The sequence below is a fragment of the Andrographis paniculata genome, unplaced genomic scaffold (genome assembly GCF_009805555.1).
Source record: "Andrographis paniculata isolate CXL003 unplaced genomic scaffold, ASM980555v1 Contig59END, whole genome shotgun sequence".
Classification (NCBI taxonomy): Eukaryota; Viridiplantae; Streptophyta; class Magnoliopsida; order Lamiales; family Acanthaceae; genus Andrographis; species Andrographis paniculata.
Window position 1 is genome coordinate 2,865,213 of NW_026137594.1, and position 15,234 is coordinate 2,880,446.

The window sequence follows — 15,234 nt, forward strand, 5'->3', positions numbered from 1 at the left end:
GAGATTCGAGGTTCTAACTTAAAACCAATTAGTATTAAGTGGAGTAATCCTTCACTTTTGTAAGGTAAGGGAGCCCCAACACTAATTCCACCATGGAATACTCAACACTCCCCGCCAACATCAATTCTAATGTAGGATACTCAACACTCCCCGTTCGAGATGATATCATCTCGAAAATCCTAACCAAAATCAATACCCAATACGGACATCAGGACTCTGGTACCATTATAGATGATATTAAATGACCGTCTAAACTTTTAAATAAAACAGTCATTTAACATCATCTAATACTTGAGAATCTAAATTTTTATATTCAAAAGCCCACAAGTCCTATTGCTTTTAACTTTTAGTAATCTTATATAAATAATAATAGGTTAAAGAAACTATATATAAATTTTCATGATAGCATGTCAATTTATGATAAATAAATTAATCCTCATCACATATACAATATTTCAAGTTTTGTCCATATATCTAGGGTTTAGATTATAAAGTTTTGGGGAAATTTTACAAAGTCATATAAGACGTCCTTTCAGCCGAGTTAAGCAAATGTCCATAAAATTTTAGCGAGCAAAAGAATCCATCCAGCTCCACCTCATAAACTAGGAGAATTCTCAAGTTAACACTTTTGTTTGTGGGTTTCAGACCCAAATTTTACTATTAACTAATCCCCACAACCCCCCCCCCCCTCCCCCCCCAAAAAAAAAATATATATATATATCAAATCAAATGTCTATTTTCCATTTTTTATATTACATTAAAACTCAATTTTATATATTCAAAATATCACATAAACACCTATTTATATGACATCAAAATGGACATTTTATATTCAAGCAAGTCAAATCAATATAATAAACACTAATTCATCCACTGTGAATCAATTATAAGGTAATGATGGTGGTATCTTAACAGGAATCAAACAAGTTCTCCACCCAAATTCCAAATCTACATCAATACTTTAGGTCTTACTCATCCTTTTATTATCCATGTTTTGCATCTGAGCCATGGATACAGACTTAGAGAGGAAGGCGAAAATGTCATTGATACCATTCAGACTCGAGCATGAAGGATTGTGATATCGTCGATAAACAACTTTATAAAATCATAACTAAGATCATTGTTGTAGCATATTCTGCACTCTCCAACTAATTTCTAAGCCATCAATCTTCCCACTTGCATCAAAGTCCGTTGTGCATGCATTGAAGGAACTATGGGAAATAGGAGCACGTTGTGATACTGTTAATAAACAACTTCATAAAATCACAACCAAGATTGTTGTTTTGGCAAATTTGCACTCTCCAAATACTTTCTAAGCCACTAATCTTCCCACTATAGTCATGGGTGCCAGAATTAAACAAATTATCGCAAACATGGGGCCCTCCATTCCATGCTCGTCTGATGAAGTGGGTAGTTAATAATATAACTAATGATGCCCACTGAATTGACAAAAACTATGCCACTCCATTTTACAACCTACATACTTCTATTGCTTTCAAGAAAACAATCAAACTTCTGCACTTTATAATACAATAGCCTGCCCCGCCTCATTCACAGCGTTTATTTCTTGCTAGCATTGCAAAATCTTCCAGGGTCATATAGTGAAACAGGATTGCTCTGTATGAAGAAATTCTTACTGCTAAAGTATGAAATATGGATAAGTTAATAGATGTAAGCTATCCTATCATCCTAAAAGGCACAATCCAAAAAATACATATTAAACCACAAAACATTACATTGTCAAACAAAATCCACTCAATACTTAAACAAACTCAAGAAATATATTATTTATACCACATTTTTAGAAATTAATCAGTTATCAGTCTAATTTATAGCCGACAGCACACTACCATTGGGTGTAGCCTGCTTACCTTTCTCTAAACGCAAGTGACCTTAAGTAAATCAAACACTAATCGGATTTCCACTCAAGTAAGTGCTGATTATAGTGACGCAACCTATGCCAAACATGCCCAAAAGCTGCCTCCATATAAGTAATTTAACACAGTGCACAGTGATGTCATCCATTGGCAGACACAAATTCATACTGGACAATGTTTGGGGACGCTGGATCTGGCCAAATATCTCAAACTACCAACAAATGAGTGGAGCGCAACTCTATGCAAACAAGACAAATTTGAACAATCCCAAAGAAAGTGGAAACGTACCCAAAAGTCCAGCCGCCATGAAGCGCACTCATTGCCGATGGCTACGATCTTTAATTTCTGTGCACGCTCGATCAAAGAACTAGGGTTCCGATCGGATATCGGAGCCGACGGAGCGACAGTTCCCGGAATTTCGGTACTAATTTGAGTGAAAATGCGTTTTGTTCACTCATGATACCAAAGACCTCAACGATTTTCATAAAATCGCATTTACCCCCACGCATCCATCAAACCCGGACCTTGCAAGCGAAATTTTGTCTTTCGTTTTACTATTACAAACCCTTGTTTTTTTTAAAAAAAGAATAATATATCAAATTAAAAATTTATTTTATATTTATTATATTATATTAAAAAATAATTTTATATTTAAATATGATATCAATATATATTTATATCATATTAAATAACTATTTTAATTTAAAATTTTAATATTTAAAATAAAATTTAAAATCAAAATCTTATACTCCCTCCGTCCCATTAGAAGGGTGGCGTTTGCTTTTTGCACGTAGATTTTTTAATATTAGTATTATATTGGATTATAGTAAAAAAATAAAAATACCCTTAGTATGGTGTGATATAAAAGTAATGGCATTTGCTTAAGTTGAAAGAGTATTTATTATGTCATACATAGTATAATTACTAAAATAATAACCTTGGACGACGAAAATAAAAAATGGTAACCTTTCACTTGGATGGATGGAATAAAATAATATTTAAAAAAAAATCTTGCGAGGAAGGTTATAAAGAGTTTTGCTTAATATCGCCCTAATAAGTTCATCCTTATTATTTTTCTACTCCTTCTAGTTTATTGTTTAAATTTATAATAATAGTTTAAATTATAAATATATTATTTAACATAATACAAAATTTTACACTAAATATTATTCTATTATTTATTTTGAATTATTATATAATAATATACTTTAAATTAAATTTATTTATATATATATATAAAATAATTGTGAGTGTAAATTTTAAATTAAAATAATTATTTGTAATATAGATTATGTATTAATACAATATTATGAATATAAAATTAAATTTTAGTATGATATAATAAATAAAATAAATATTTTATTTTTATATTTTTGAATTTTTTTTTAATAATAAAAATAGTTATATCAAAACTAAGTATTTTAAAATACTTCTCTATCAAGAAAAAATAATTTATTTGGGTCCGACTATAACAGTAAAAATTAGTATTATTTTATTAAAAAAAGTAATAAGAATAAAAAAATTACTAAAGGTAGTTTTGAAAATCTATTTAATAATTAATAATGTTGAAAAATATAATAAAGTGAATAGCAATTATAGTAAATAAATATTAAATAAATAATAATAATTAAATATTAAAATTTTATTAAAACTAATAATAAATTAAATTTATTGGTAAGAGAAATATATTTGAGGACGAAGAAAATAAATTCTTATTTTTTTTACTTTTTCTTCTCCGTTTTTCTTTTTCTAATTTGGGTTCGGGGCAATGATATGTTTCTTTTGATAAGTTTGGTAAAATTTTGGTTTGAGTTTGATATTAAAATAATGTTTAATGGGATATTTGTAGGAAAAAAAAATGTATTTTTTTCGAAAAACGCAGAGTCCAAAATAGTAAAATTTAAAAACTTTTTAAATCTATTTTTCACTTTTTGAATTACATGAAAACTGATAAAGTACAGTAAAATATCGAACCTTTAAACGTTTGAAAACTAGTTCTGCTAAATAGTGTAAATGTATCGTACACACGGTGCAAGCAACGAGATAAAAATACAACCAAAAAATCTGGTATTGCATCATCAAACCAAGCTGCAAGAAGATTAGAAGACATTGATTCATATCCCGCAAAGAATGGCTTGGTGCGGGAGTGAATTCGGCTTTGCCAAACTTAATTTTTAGATTATTAGACTTCGAATGTATGGATTTTCCACGAAAAAAAAAAAAAAAAATAATAATAATAATAATAATAATAATAAAAAATTGATTCATAAATAATCAAGTGAATTGTTTATATACATTTGATTAAAAATACAAATCGAATAACTGATCCATCGATCAATTTTCAGCTCCTATGAAACACACACTCATAATTACAACACTTGGTGGTCTGCATTGAAATGTCCTGTGACAATGCTAAATTGAATGCTTCGAGACGTACTTCTTGCCTATCCTCGCTGAGGAGAAACAATCGAGCGCAAAGCTGTAATCACGAAAAATAATAAAACTGAATTTAAATATATTATGAGAAAAATAAATATTTAAATATATTCTTTTCTTTCGGTCAGACAAATGTAACCCAATCATTTGGGATAGATTTGAAATTTGTCTATGAAGTGTAATATTTTGTATGCATAATTATATATTTTATATAATATATTAGCTTCTTTTTTTAAAAAAAAAAAAATAACGTTAATAAATTGTACCAAAACTAATGTGAAAACACGCTGTAAAATATAATATACGATTTAATGCAATATAAATAGATATTGGCTTTTGATATTTTAAAATAAAATATATTTTGATATAATATATCGAACTGATCAATTTTAAAAACACAAGTAAACAGAGCTTAAGTCGCAGAGACTATGGCAAGAGGAAACTTACTTATAGCCTAGCTTCTCTTGCCTCATCTGCGAGTCGAGAGCCGTCTCCTCGGGAGATCGGTTCGATCTACGTCTCCATAGATCCTTTCGCAGCCATACATTGTCCTGTTGTATATTGATCGTCAAAATAAGGAGAGAATAGCTGCAAGATGAATAAAAAGAAAAATGAAAGATCACCATTGATATTGTGTACTTAAGTGGCTGTGCGCCGCCGTAGTCGGGCTGGTGCGATTGGCTTACGAATGGATGGTCGAGTAATTTACTCGCGGACGGCCTCTCGGCCGGCATTGCAAGAAATCCTTGCCATCTTCTGATAGTTCTTGAGGTATTTTTGGAGTCTCTTTTAAGGCTTTGAACAATGCTGCAGGCTGAAGAAGATCATTGTAAGAATCTACTTCACCATACTACATTTGAATATTGGAAAAATATTTCGATAATTAGAGTTGTAATATAAACAAACAATTTGCAACTGAGGCTTATTTGAACTCGTTAGGAGCTTGTTCGTGAAGCTAACTGAGTTCAACATAAATACAAATTTTTATTTTCAAATTTCAAATTTTATTTCAAAAATTAATAAAAATTTTGGTAGATAGAATTAAAAAGAATGTCTTAACATGTGCAGACAAATCGAATTGAACTTAAATGAAAAGATTTGCTTAGTGAGTTAAACTCAAATAAAAATTTCAGCTCGTTTATTTTGATGAATAAATTCGAGCTAAGCTCAAGATCCTTACAAGTTGAGTTCAAATATGAAAAAGTTTCGATTAGACTCGTTAGCAGCTCCGTAAACGACATTTTCTTAGAATGAAAAGTACGAGAAAAATGAGCATACCCCTTCATACTCACTCCATGGAGGCTTTCCGCGAAGCATTTCGATTATCGTACAGCCCAAACTCCAAATATCAATGGCTAATGCAGCGTCAGAGTTCGGATCGAGCTTCTTCGAAGACTGCAGGAGCTGTAAGGAGTGAACAAAAATGTTTCATATGAGCTGCAATGGCTAGGACAGCAGTTTGTTTAAGATTGCAACATCCTCTTACCTCCGGAGCCATCCAATATGGACTCCCCTTTAACGACAGATTCCCCGTTTGCGCTGTCAGCTGCGACATAAAATTCAATTATTTCGAATGTGTAAGAATCTGAAGTAAACATAGGACAAAGCACATCTGCTCTTACATGTTTCGCCATCCCGAAATCAGCGAGTTTGACGACTCCATTCGCGTCGACAAGTAAATTCGCGCCTTTTATGTCCCTAGTTAGGACGAAAACTTCGTGTCCTAATGTAACTAAACTTTGAAAGAAATAAATTTCGTATTTTTTTGTCGAAAGAAATAAATTTCACCTGTGAATGGTTTTTTTGCTATGTAAGTAAGCCAATCCGCAGAGAATATGGCGAGTAAAGCTTCGAACAACGGATTCTGTCATGGCGCCGCGGTGATCGCGAATGAATTTATTGATCAAGCCGGGATGGACGTATTCCAAGTATATGTAGAACTTGTTGCCAATCTGCGACATCTTTTGAGCTTCGATGATTCTTGCAAGAACGTGAAAAAAATGTGAATGTTGTTAGAGTTTTGTGAATTACGCACAATTTCGCTACCGTAGTATTCTACGATGTTCGGATGTTTAAGCTGCCTTAGAACCTTAATTTCCTGAAAAGAGTGTGCAAGAACATGGTAAGAATTTGATCGACAAGGAAGTCGAATGTATTTTCGTAAAGGATCGAATTCTCGGATAGTGTTGAATCGCGACCTGCTCCAACTGTCTTAAGCACTCGGCAGATTTCGAATCATCCGGTGAAATTTCGACTACTTTCATTGCACACAAGGCTCCCGTTAAATGCAAGGAGGCATTTGATGTAATATTTTGTGAGATAGAAAAAAATATTATCGATGAATAATGTCAAAAGTTCTAAAAGTGTCTGTACGTGTTGGTAGCAACATAGACATTTCCAAATGTTCCCCTTCCTATAAGCTTTCCTTTCCGCCATTGCAATCTGATCGGCGCAGCGTCGACTTCGCTCCGCGCCGGAGAAATTGGAGCCGGTGGGTCGGGATTAGTGAAATTGGCCCCCGGGGGGCGAGGGAGGGGGTGCACGGCGGCCGGAAAGTTAGTCTCCCACGGCGGCAATGGGGAATCGGACAATGTTTTGGGAAGCAACGGCAATGGCGTCAGGCCTGGATTTGTATCTGCATTAGGTATCTCTGGTGCAGACATGGTTTTGAGAAGTGGTGGATGATTTTTGTAGTGATTCCGACAGAATTCGGGGCTCGAGCTTGTAAGAGTAATGGTGAAGTTGAAGCTCTCTGAGGATTTCGATTTTGGCTTTAATGTCTGAGCTTTGGAATGCTCTGCATTTCTGTGTGGATCATAACCTGTCAATTTTCTGGTGAATTGAAGAGCAAATCGATTCGATTGCGGATTTTTGTGTAATTTGGGGGAAATTGGGGCAAGAAATTTGGTAACGTTCGGACAGCGTTTGAGTTTTTTTACCTCTTAAATAGGTTGCCGCCATGAATGGCTTCTGTGTAGAGTCTGTCTCCGTCGTCGGAAGACAGTTCGGCGGCGGGAGGGGGACGGCGGCGGACGGCGTTAGCGCGCGCAATTCCGGCAGCGGCAGCGGCTGAGGCGGCGGCGGAGTGGATTTGGAATAATTGGAATGCGCGGCGGAGAGCCGCACGTGATCGGCGTTCCTGGACACGTGCCGGAGTTGCCTCGGGGGATTCCGCTGCGACGAAAACGAGGTGGATCTCGACGACCGGCGGTCGCCGGCGGCGGTTTCGTCGTGCGACGGTGACTTGGAGGAAAACGCAGTGTACAACCAATTCATATAATTGAACGACGCCGCAATCTCCGATAAGTAAATCTCTCTTTCTCGATCAGCCGCCGTGCCGGAGAAATGCGCCGGCGGAATGCCGGCTGCCGGAGAAAATGCAGGACGGAGGGGTAATGTGGGATAGGATCCTTTGAATTTGTTTTTTCCCTCCAAAAAAGACGGAACGTTGAGGTCCAACAAAAATCGGCGACGAATATATTCAGAACCACCGTATGTATATTTCTATATATGTGGATGTGGTACGTATTGGGATAGTTTGGCCACTACCCTAATTTGCTTTTTTTTTTCTTCTATAATTTATTTTTGTGGATAAATTTTTAAATATTAATTTATTGTATAAAAGAAATTATATATCATTTATTGTATAATATAAAAGTAATGATATTTATATGATATATTATAAATTGTAAAAATATTTTATGTTAGATATGTAGTATAATTATAATTACTAAATTAAGAAAAAAAACTTTTGTTTAGAAATGAATAAAATGAAAAATGATATACTTATTATTATGAAATAGAAAAAGTATATTACTTATAAATATATTGTTTATTAGTATCAATATATTTTATGTATAATATATATATATATATATATTTGTACTAAAATAACATATGTTGTTTTGATTATTTCTTGTTTTATATTTATTTAAGTATGTATTACTCTTTTCAGTCATAAAAAAATATATGCGACAAAAATGGGTTTAGGGTTTGTTTGTCTAATTTTTTTATTTGAAGAATTGTTTTTAGGATGTGTTTGTTTGGAGGATTGGATTTTAAATATACTATTTATTTTATTTTTTTTTTCAAAAATATTAAATCAAACACTTAATTATATCACATTATACAACTATTCAAATTCAAAATTTTTATTATTCAAATTCCAAACAAACACACCCTAATATAAAATATAAAAAACGTATTAATAATATTTTATTTGTCCCATAACAAAATATTTATTTTTCCATTTTAGTTCGTCCCATAACAAAGTATCAATTTCCTTTTTTAGTAACTGTACTATCTACCTAACATTACAAATACCCTTGCAACTTACAATATATTACACAAATGTCATTACTTTATATCACACATACTAATAAGTTTATTTTAGTCATTTTTACTTTATTCATACTATATCCCAATATAATACTAATATTTTTAAAACTACTTGCAAAAAACAAATAAATATTTAGTTACAAAACGCATTTAGTTACGAAACGAAGGGAGTATAAAAAATAAAATTTTATTTTAATATTATTTTCTGTGAAATAAAAATGTATAATAAATCATTTAAAAAAAACTATTAAGCAAACAAATTTTTACCTTTCTTAGTAAAACATTATACTACTATTTTTATCTTTCTTATTACTATAAAAGATAAAAAAATAAAAAATATAAGCTTTATTAAAACTCGTATTAAAAAATATAAACATATTTTTACACACTACATTAAAATCATAGTGGGTGTGTTTAAATGTAACATTATATTTTCGTGTAATAAAATAAATAAAAAATAATGTTTGATTTGATTTTTTTTTTTAAAAAAAAAAACTAAAATAGTAAAATCATGATAAAATTCACGAATAAACAAACCCACTATTATTTGGGTTCATTATAATTTTTTTAAATAGAATTTACTAGAGTTTTGTAATATTTTTTAGAAAATTAAATTAAACAAAAACAAGCATTTTTATATATTAGTTGATAATATTGAAGTAAAAGAGGTAGCATTTATTTATTTTGATATGTACTCCTTCATTCCATTTTAATTGAATTGTTTTTCTTTGTTTCACTTATACTTAAATTGATATGTTTTTATTTGTGTTAAAATTTATTAAATCAAAACGTCATATTTAACATATACATCCTCCGTCCAAAGTTACAAATAAATGTTTATCTTTTGCGCAGAGCTTACAAAATAATAATATTTTTATCATAGTTAGTTAAAAAAAAAATGCAAGAACATTGTTACTCTTGTCTTATAGTGGTATTTATGAAAAAAAAAATTGGATAAGTTTGAAATTGTTACTTTATAATCATAATTGAACAATTCAAAATAAAGAAATATTTATACTTTGTGAGTATACTGATGGAATATAAAATAATTAATTAATTTCATAACATATAATATCATACATATATTCAAAATTATTTTATTTCTATCCCTCTTTCATAAATAAATATATTTATATACATTAAAACTCTTTATTTTTTATAAAATTATTTTATCTTAACTATAAATAAATAATAAAATTTTATCATCTACAAAATAATATCTATATTCATATATTTTATTAAAATATACTTGATATTTAAATATATATTTTAAATGTATTTTAATCGTATATATTAATTATTATTTTAAAATTACCATAATATCGTTCATATAAAAAAATTTAATATCTTAATTAAATATTATTAACTAATTAAATTTTATTATCTTAAATATTATGTAATGATCATTATATCTCAATAAAACATATATAATATGATATCATTTTTCATAAATAAAATAATATATAATTTTCGCTCGGGAATATTGCATTTCCACGAGCGTGATTTATTTATAATTAATATAAATTATTTTTATAGTAAAATAAAGAGTTGTAAATATAATTAAAAATATTTATTTATTAAGAAAATATAGAAATAATTTTTTTTTTAACAAAATTAATGAATTGTTCTGAGAATAAAAAATATCATTTATTAGTTTTATAATTTTTTATCTAAAAAATACTAGTAATATATTGTACATTATTTTATTTAGATATAATTTTGAAAATATCTAAAAAATATTTTTAATTATATAAATATTATTCCCTGTCTTTTTTCTTTTTTTTTTTTAAAAATCATAGTTAAAAATTTTAAGAGTGATATAATTAATAAATAATTAAATACAATATAAATAACTATAAATTCATATTTAGATAATTAATCAATCTAATTGAAACTTAAAAATTATAGATTGAAAATACGCCTTTGCTTTGTGTAAATATATATATATATATATATATGTGAGTGTGCATCTATCTATATACGTTGAAGTATGGGGGAATGTAGAAGTAAGAAGAAATTATATGGAGTGTGTTTCATTGAGTTTGGATTAAACAGATTTAATTTAATATTTATATTGAAATTTTATAAATTCTTTTTAATATAGAGTTCACATGTTAAAATTTTAAAATTAAACCCAAGAAATATGTATTGCTCTTCGTTAACAATGTACTTAAGAAAACTGTCCCTTTCAATTTTCAAAGTTTCATTAAAAAATAAAAAATGATAAATTACGTACACGTGGCGTTTCCCAATATTTTTCCTTCCTCTCTCTCCTTTGTATGCTAATCTCCGGCCTAAAATTTGCTGCACCAAATATTAATTATTGATGTTAGTAACTTAAAAAACCGAAAAACAAAAAAATAAAAATGTGTTAGAAAATGAATAAAATATTTTTCCTACCAAGAAAGTGGTAATTAATTAAACAAAATTTTTGACCGAAACGAGAACACTAAATTATCTATAATGAAGATGTGATCCAGATCTAGTTTGAAATACCCATTCAAAAAATAATAATAATAAAATTATATCACAATTTTTTAAACCTAAAACATATCAAAACACGTAATCGTAATACGACGGGGATCTATAAAAGTCAATTTATTGGCACACTTCCTAAGGAATGTAGCTATAAATTTGCTATTTACACGCTATTACCAAACATTTTAAAATCACATCACATTATATGTGTACATTCGTTTCTATTAAAATCATTCCATCAAATAATTACTCTTTTTTTAAATAGATATTACATCAGATATCCTAATTTCAAATATCCTCTACAGGCACATCTAAACGAAGCCAAAATATTTTCTTAGGTCTTCAACCTCACATAGAATAACTGTTCCAGAGAAGTCAAAAACATGGTGTTCATGCTTACGTGAAAAGTTGAAGCATGAACACGTCCGCGACACAATATAGGCAATGAATGGTACTGAAGACAATAAAAGAAAATCCTTTATAGCCCATAGACGACCTGATCTTATTCACGTGCAGTCTTTTTCTTGTTCTAGGGTTCTTTGCTATAAACTGGTTTGATGCATTTACTCTTCACTGCTCAACAAAATGCCAAAAAAAAAACAAAGAGATATTCTCTTCTATTAATCAAAGATGTCCTAAATGAGACAAGACAAGACCCAATCTTGTTTCTTTCTGCAACCTAGAGCAGGAGGAATAATGGAATATATATGTATAGCCGGTTAAGCATTTTATGGTGTGAAGGGATCAATCGGGCATGAAATTAAATATGCGCAGGTAAGAAAAATAAAAGGTAGATAGGAATTGGTACCTGGATGAAGAAGTAGTTGAAATTAAGAATGAAAGCTCAGCGGGCAGGTGAAGATCTGAAGTAATTCCAATGAAGCGCTGGAGTTTGATTAGCAAGACGGATCAATGCTCCCGGCCCCTTCGCTCTTGGCTATCAATGGCTGCTGTTGTGATTCTGAGGCGTGTAATTGAGGCAATTGCTGCTGCTGCATCAAAAGCTCGTGTTGCTGAATCTGGAGCTGCTGAGACTGAGAATGAGAATGAGATTGGGAATGTGAATTCGAACTCTCCTGCACATTTGTAGGCTGCTGCTGGATTTGATGATAAGGTAGTGCTTCGAAAGATGAACCTAAGGCCAAAGAAGGTTGCATACCACCGCCTGGAATTTGATTGAATCCACCACTGTCATCTATTAATCCACTGTTGAATCTAACCAGATCATTCTGTTGCTGCTGCTGTTGTCCGTATGTTCTTAGCATTTCTTGCTCTCTGGCGGCAGCCACTGCCGCTAATTGTTGCGCCTCTAGATACTGCTGCTGCTGTGGATCTCGAATCATGAACTGGCCACCGTGTGGGACGCCTGTTGGCAGCCCGGCCATCGGCTGAGAGGTGTACGGTATTACCGGATAAGGTGATTGCCCGTAATTCTGATGCTGCTGGATGAAGCTGCTCGGATGGTTGAAGATTGGTAACATGGCGGAAGGTCCGATGTAGGTGGCTAATTCCTTCTTGGCGTTTTCGAGGGCGTGCTGGACTTGCTTTAGATCGTTCTGGAGGAGGGAGATGAGGCCGACGCAGCCGTAGACGGGGTCACGGAGACGGTACTCTGCTTCGTAGGCTAAGGAATTCACGGCGTCCTCGCGCTGGCTGGCGTTGAGTTCGTTGAGAAGCTTTGTCACGTTGCTGGCGCCGAACACTCTGTGTACGTTGGTGAATTTCTGAGGATTGTCCGGCGGGAAATATGGTGCAAAGACGCACTCCTGCGTGCACTTTCGACGGAGGCATTTGCACGCAGCACATGGAGAGTTTGACGACGACATTTTCCCCTCTTCTCCAACAATTGTTCAACTGCAGACATTGATCAATAATCACGCATCTTGTTAAATCTTAAATGATAGTAGCTTTAATTGCTAACTACAAGGTTTTAAATCTGAAGAATCACTCGATTCAATGGCTAAAATTTATTGACAGAAAGCAGCACATGCGCAGCGTATCAAAAAAATATCGGTTGCTTTGTAAATGTGTGCTCAAAGGATGTGTGATATTCAGCGAAACTTGTTCAAATTAAGAGGAGTGAACTGTGAAGCAATTAAAGACTGCGGATTTCGAAGTCGGCATTGAAAGTCAAATAACTCGATTAAAATAATGTCTGCTATTTTATACACGGAAAGTCAGAAGGTGAATGAGAAACCAAACAAGAACAGGAGCTCAACAAGAAAATTTGTAGATAATATGAAGGCAAACACAACGAACAGTTTTATGTCACGAGAGAGAATACGAAATGATAACTGCAAAGCTTCAAGAAGAGACGATTTTGAATAACTGAACTATCTAAAACTGCATCATCTTCGAAAGGAAGGCAAACTTTGGTGTGGAGGTGAAGATTTCCAGATTCGAAATAAGAAACTAAACACTAAACATTAAACAATACACTCATCTCTTTACTTTACGTTCAATCCACACGTCGAGATCTTTCCTTGTCCCCAACCAAACCTCATCTCACATTCAAAAACACGAAATATATATATATATATATGTATGTACATAAATGAATAAATAAATAAATCCAAATTCCTGACCTTTTGCTACAAAACAAAGCCTACTCGAAACCGCTCTCTCCGGAACATTATCAAATCTGAAACAAAAACACAAACGCGCACGCGCACAGAAAAATCGATCAACCGCAACCAAAAAAAAGGAAAAAAAAACGAATGAAAACTACCTTCAATAATAGACAAACCTAGTGGAAACAGGAAGAGAATCGTACCTTCGATGATTTATCGGAGAGAGAGTCTGCCTAGGGTTGGAGGTCGCGAAACTGTCGATCCGATCTTCAATTTCGGCGATCCCGAAGAAATGAAGACAAAATGGAAATCGGATAAAAATATAAATATTTTTTCGATCGAGCAAAACTTGGATGGATTCTGGTTGAAAGCAATGGCGACGAAAAAAAAATAATAATCCGAAAAAAAATAAAATTCAGGAAAGAGATCGAGACACAAGGGGAGATGAAAATGGCTGCGTCTGCGTCGTATTTATATGTGCCTTCGCCTGCGCTGTGTATGTAATGCTTAGGCGTGTGGCTGTATCTATAGTGTGTGTATATATGGAAGTTTCCTGGCGAGTCGTGTCCCTCCACGTGTCGGAGATGGATGAATCTGATCCGTCCGATTATGAATTGGTTGTATATATCTTACACGTAGCATGTTGAATGCACGGTCTTAATTGATTAAATTAATTCATTCTTACCCGTATTGAGTTATTTTTGTGACTGTATTTATTAATTTTAAAATTGGCATATTTAATAATTTTTATAAAATACTATCTTTCATACAGAATACTATTTTTTTATTTTTTCTTTTTATGTAAATGTGGGTTTTATAATATTTATAAAAAAAACCTAATATATATTAGTTATTAAAAGAAATTTAATATATATTTAATTATTTTAAAAATTATTATCTTAATAAAATATATCATATAAATATAATTTTGTAAAAAATAATATTTTATATAATATAATTAAATAAAAAAATTATTTATTTATAATTATATAAATTAATTTTAAAAAATTTAAATATAGGTAAAATTATTTATTTATTTCAAAAATATATATAAATAAAAAAAATTTGGACTTTCTAGTGTCTGAATATTATCACCAATCGCAATATCATTATTATTAGATATATTAAATTTTAAATTAAATTTTATATTTTTATTTATTTATTTAATTTTAATTTTAAAACTAAACCCTAACAAATTTTTTTCTATTTCAATCTTCATTTTTTTTTCTCACTGGCACTTCTACCCATTAAAATTTAATTTATTTTTTTATTTTTTTGTCTTTACTTGTACAAAGATTTTGCAATGAAAAATATATTTGGAGATCAAAGTATTACTATTAGTGTTGTTATTGTTATTATTATTATACTATTGGTTTTATAATAATTATGATATTATTTATTTTTTTATTGATGATATACTTGGTGTTTAAATTTTTTTATTGGATATAGATTAAAATAATTTTTTATTATATTTATCATTAGTACTATTTTAAAAATAGATTTAATAGCATATTTATAGGCCTATAATTTATAAT

At 31.1% G+C, this 15,234-nt stretch overlaps 2 protein-coding genes across 4 annotated transcripts; both read right to left on the minus strand.

Moving 5' to 3' along the window:
- Positions 1-1,560: 1,560 nt before the first annotated feature.
- Positions 1,561-7,297, minus strand: LOC127258064 (mitogen-activated protein kinase kinase kinase 5). Its single transcript, XM_051284702.1, is given in 13 exon segments — positions 1,561-1,617; positions 2,166-2,301; positions 4,761-4,901; positions 4,953-5,046; positions 5,049-5,127; positions 5,592-5,717; positions 5,800-5,859; positions 5,936-6,011; positions 6,102-6,265; positions 6,349-6,411; positions 6,512-6,601; positions 6,689-7,118; positions 7,253-7,297. Coding segments are annotated over 12 exon segments (1,374 nt in total). The 5' UTR covers positions 6,977-7,118; positions 7,253-7,297.
- Positions 7,298-10,772: 3,475 nt separating this feature from the next.
- LOC127257815 (LOB domain-containing protein 36-like) lies at positions 10,773-14,161 on the minus strand. Of its 3 annotated transcripts, none has more exons than XM_051284281.1 (4): positions 13,903-14,160; positions 13,715-13,770; positions 11,938-12,983; positions 10,773-10,955 (listed from the first exon to the last, which is right to left on the minus strand). In XM_051284281.1, exon 3 carries the CDS (start codon positions 12,953-12,955, stop codon positions 12,026-12,028), a length of 930 nt encoding a protein of 309 aa, XP_051140238.1. In that variant the 5' UTR covers positions 12,956-12,983; positions 13,715-13,770; positions 13,903-14,160; the 3' UTR covers positions 10,773-10,955; positions 11,938-12,025. The 3 variants fall into 3 exon arrangements, with proteins under 3 accessions (XP_051140238.1, XP_051140240.1, XP_051140239.1); XM_051284282.1 differs by lacking the exon at positions 10,773-10,955 and adding an exon at positions 11,195-11,702 and having other exon boundaries at positions 13,903-14,161; XM_051284283.1 differs by lacking the exon at positions 13,715-13,770 and having other exon boundaries at positions 13,903-14,161.
- Between the last annotated feature and the right edge of the window lie 1,073 nt (positions 14,162-15,234).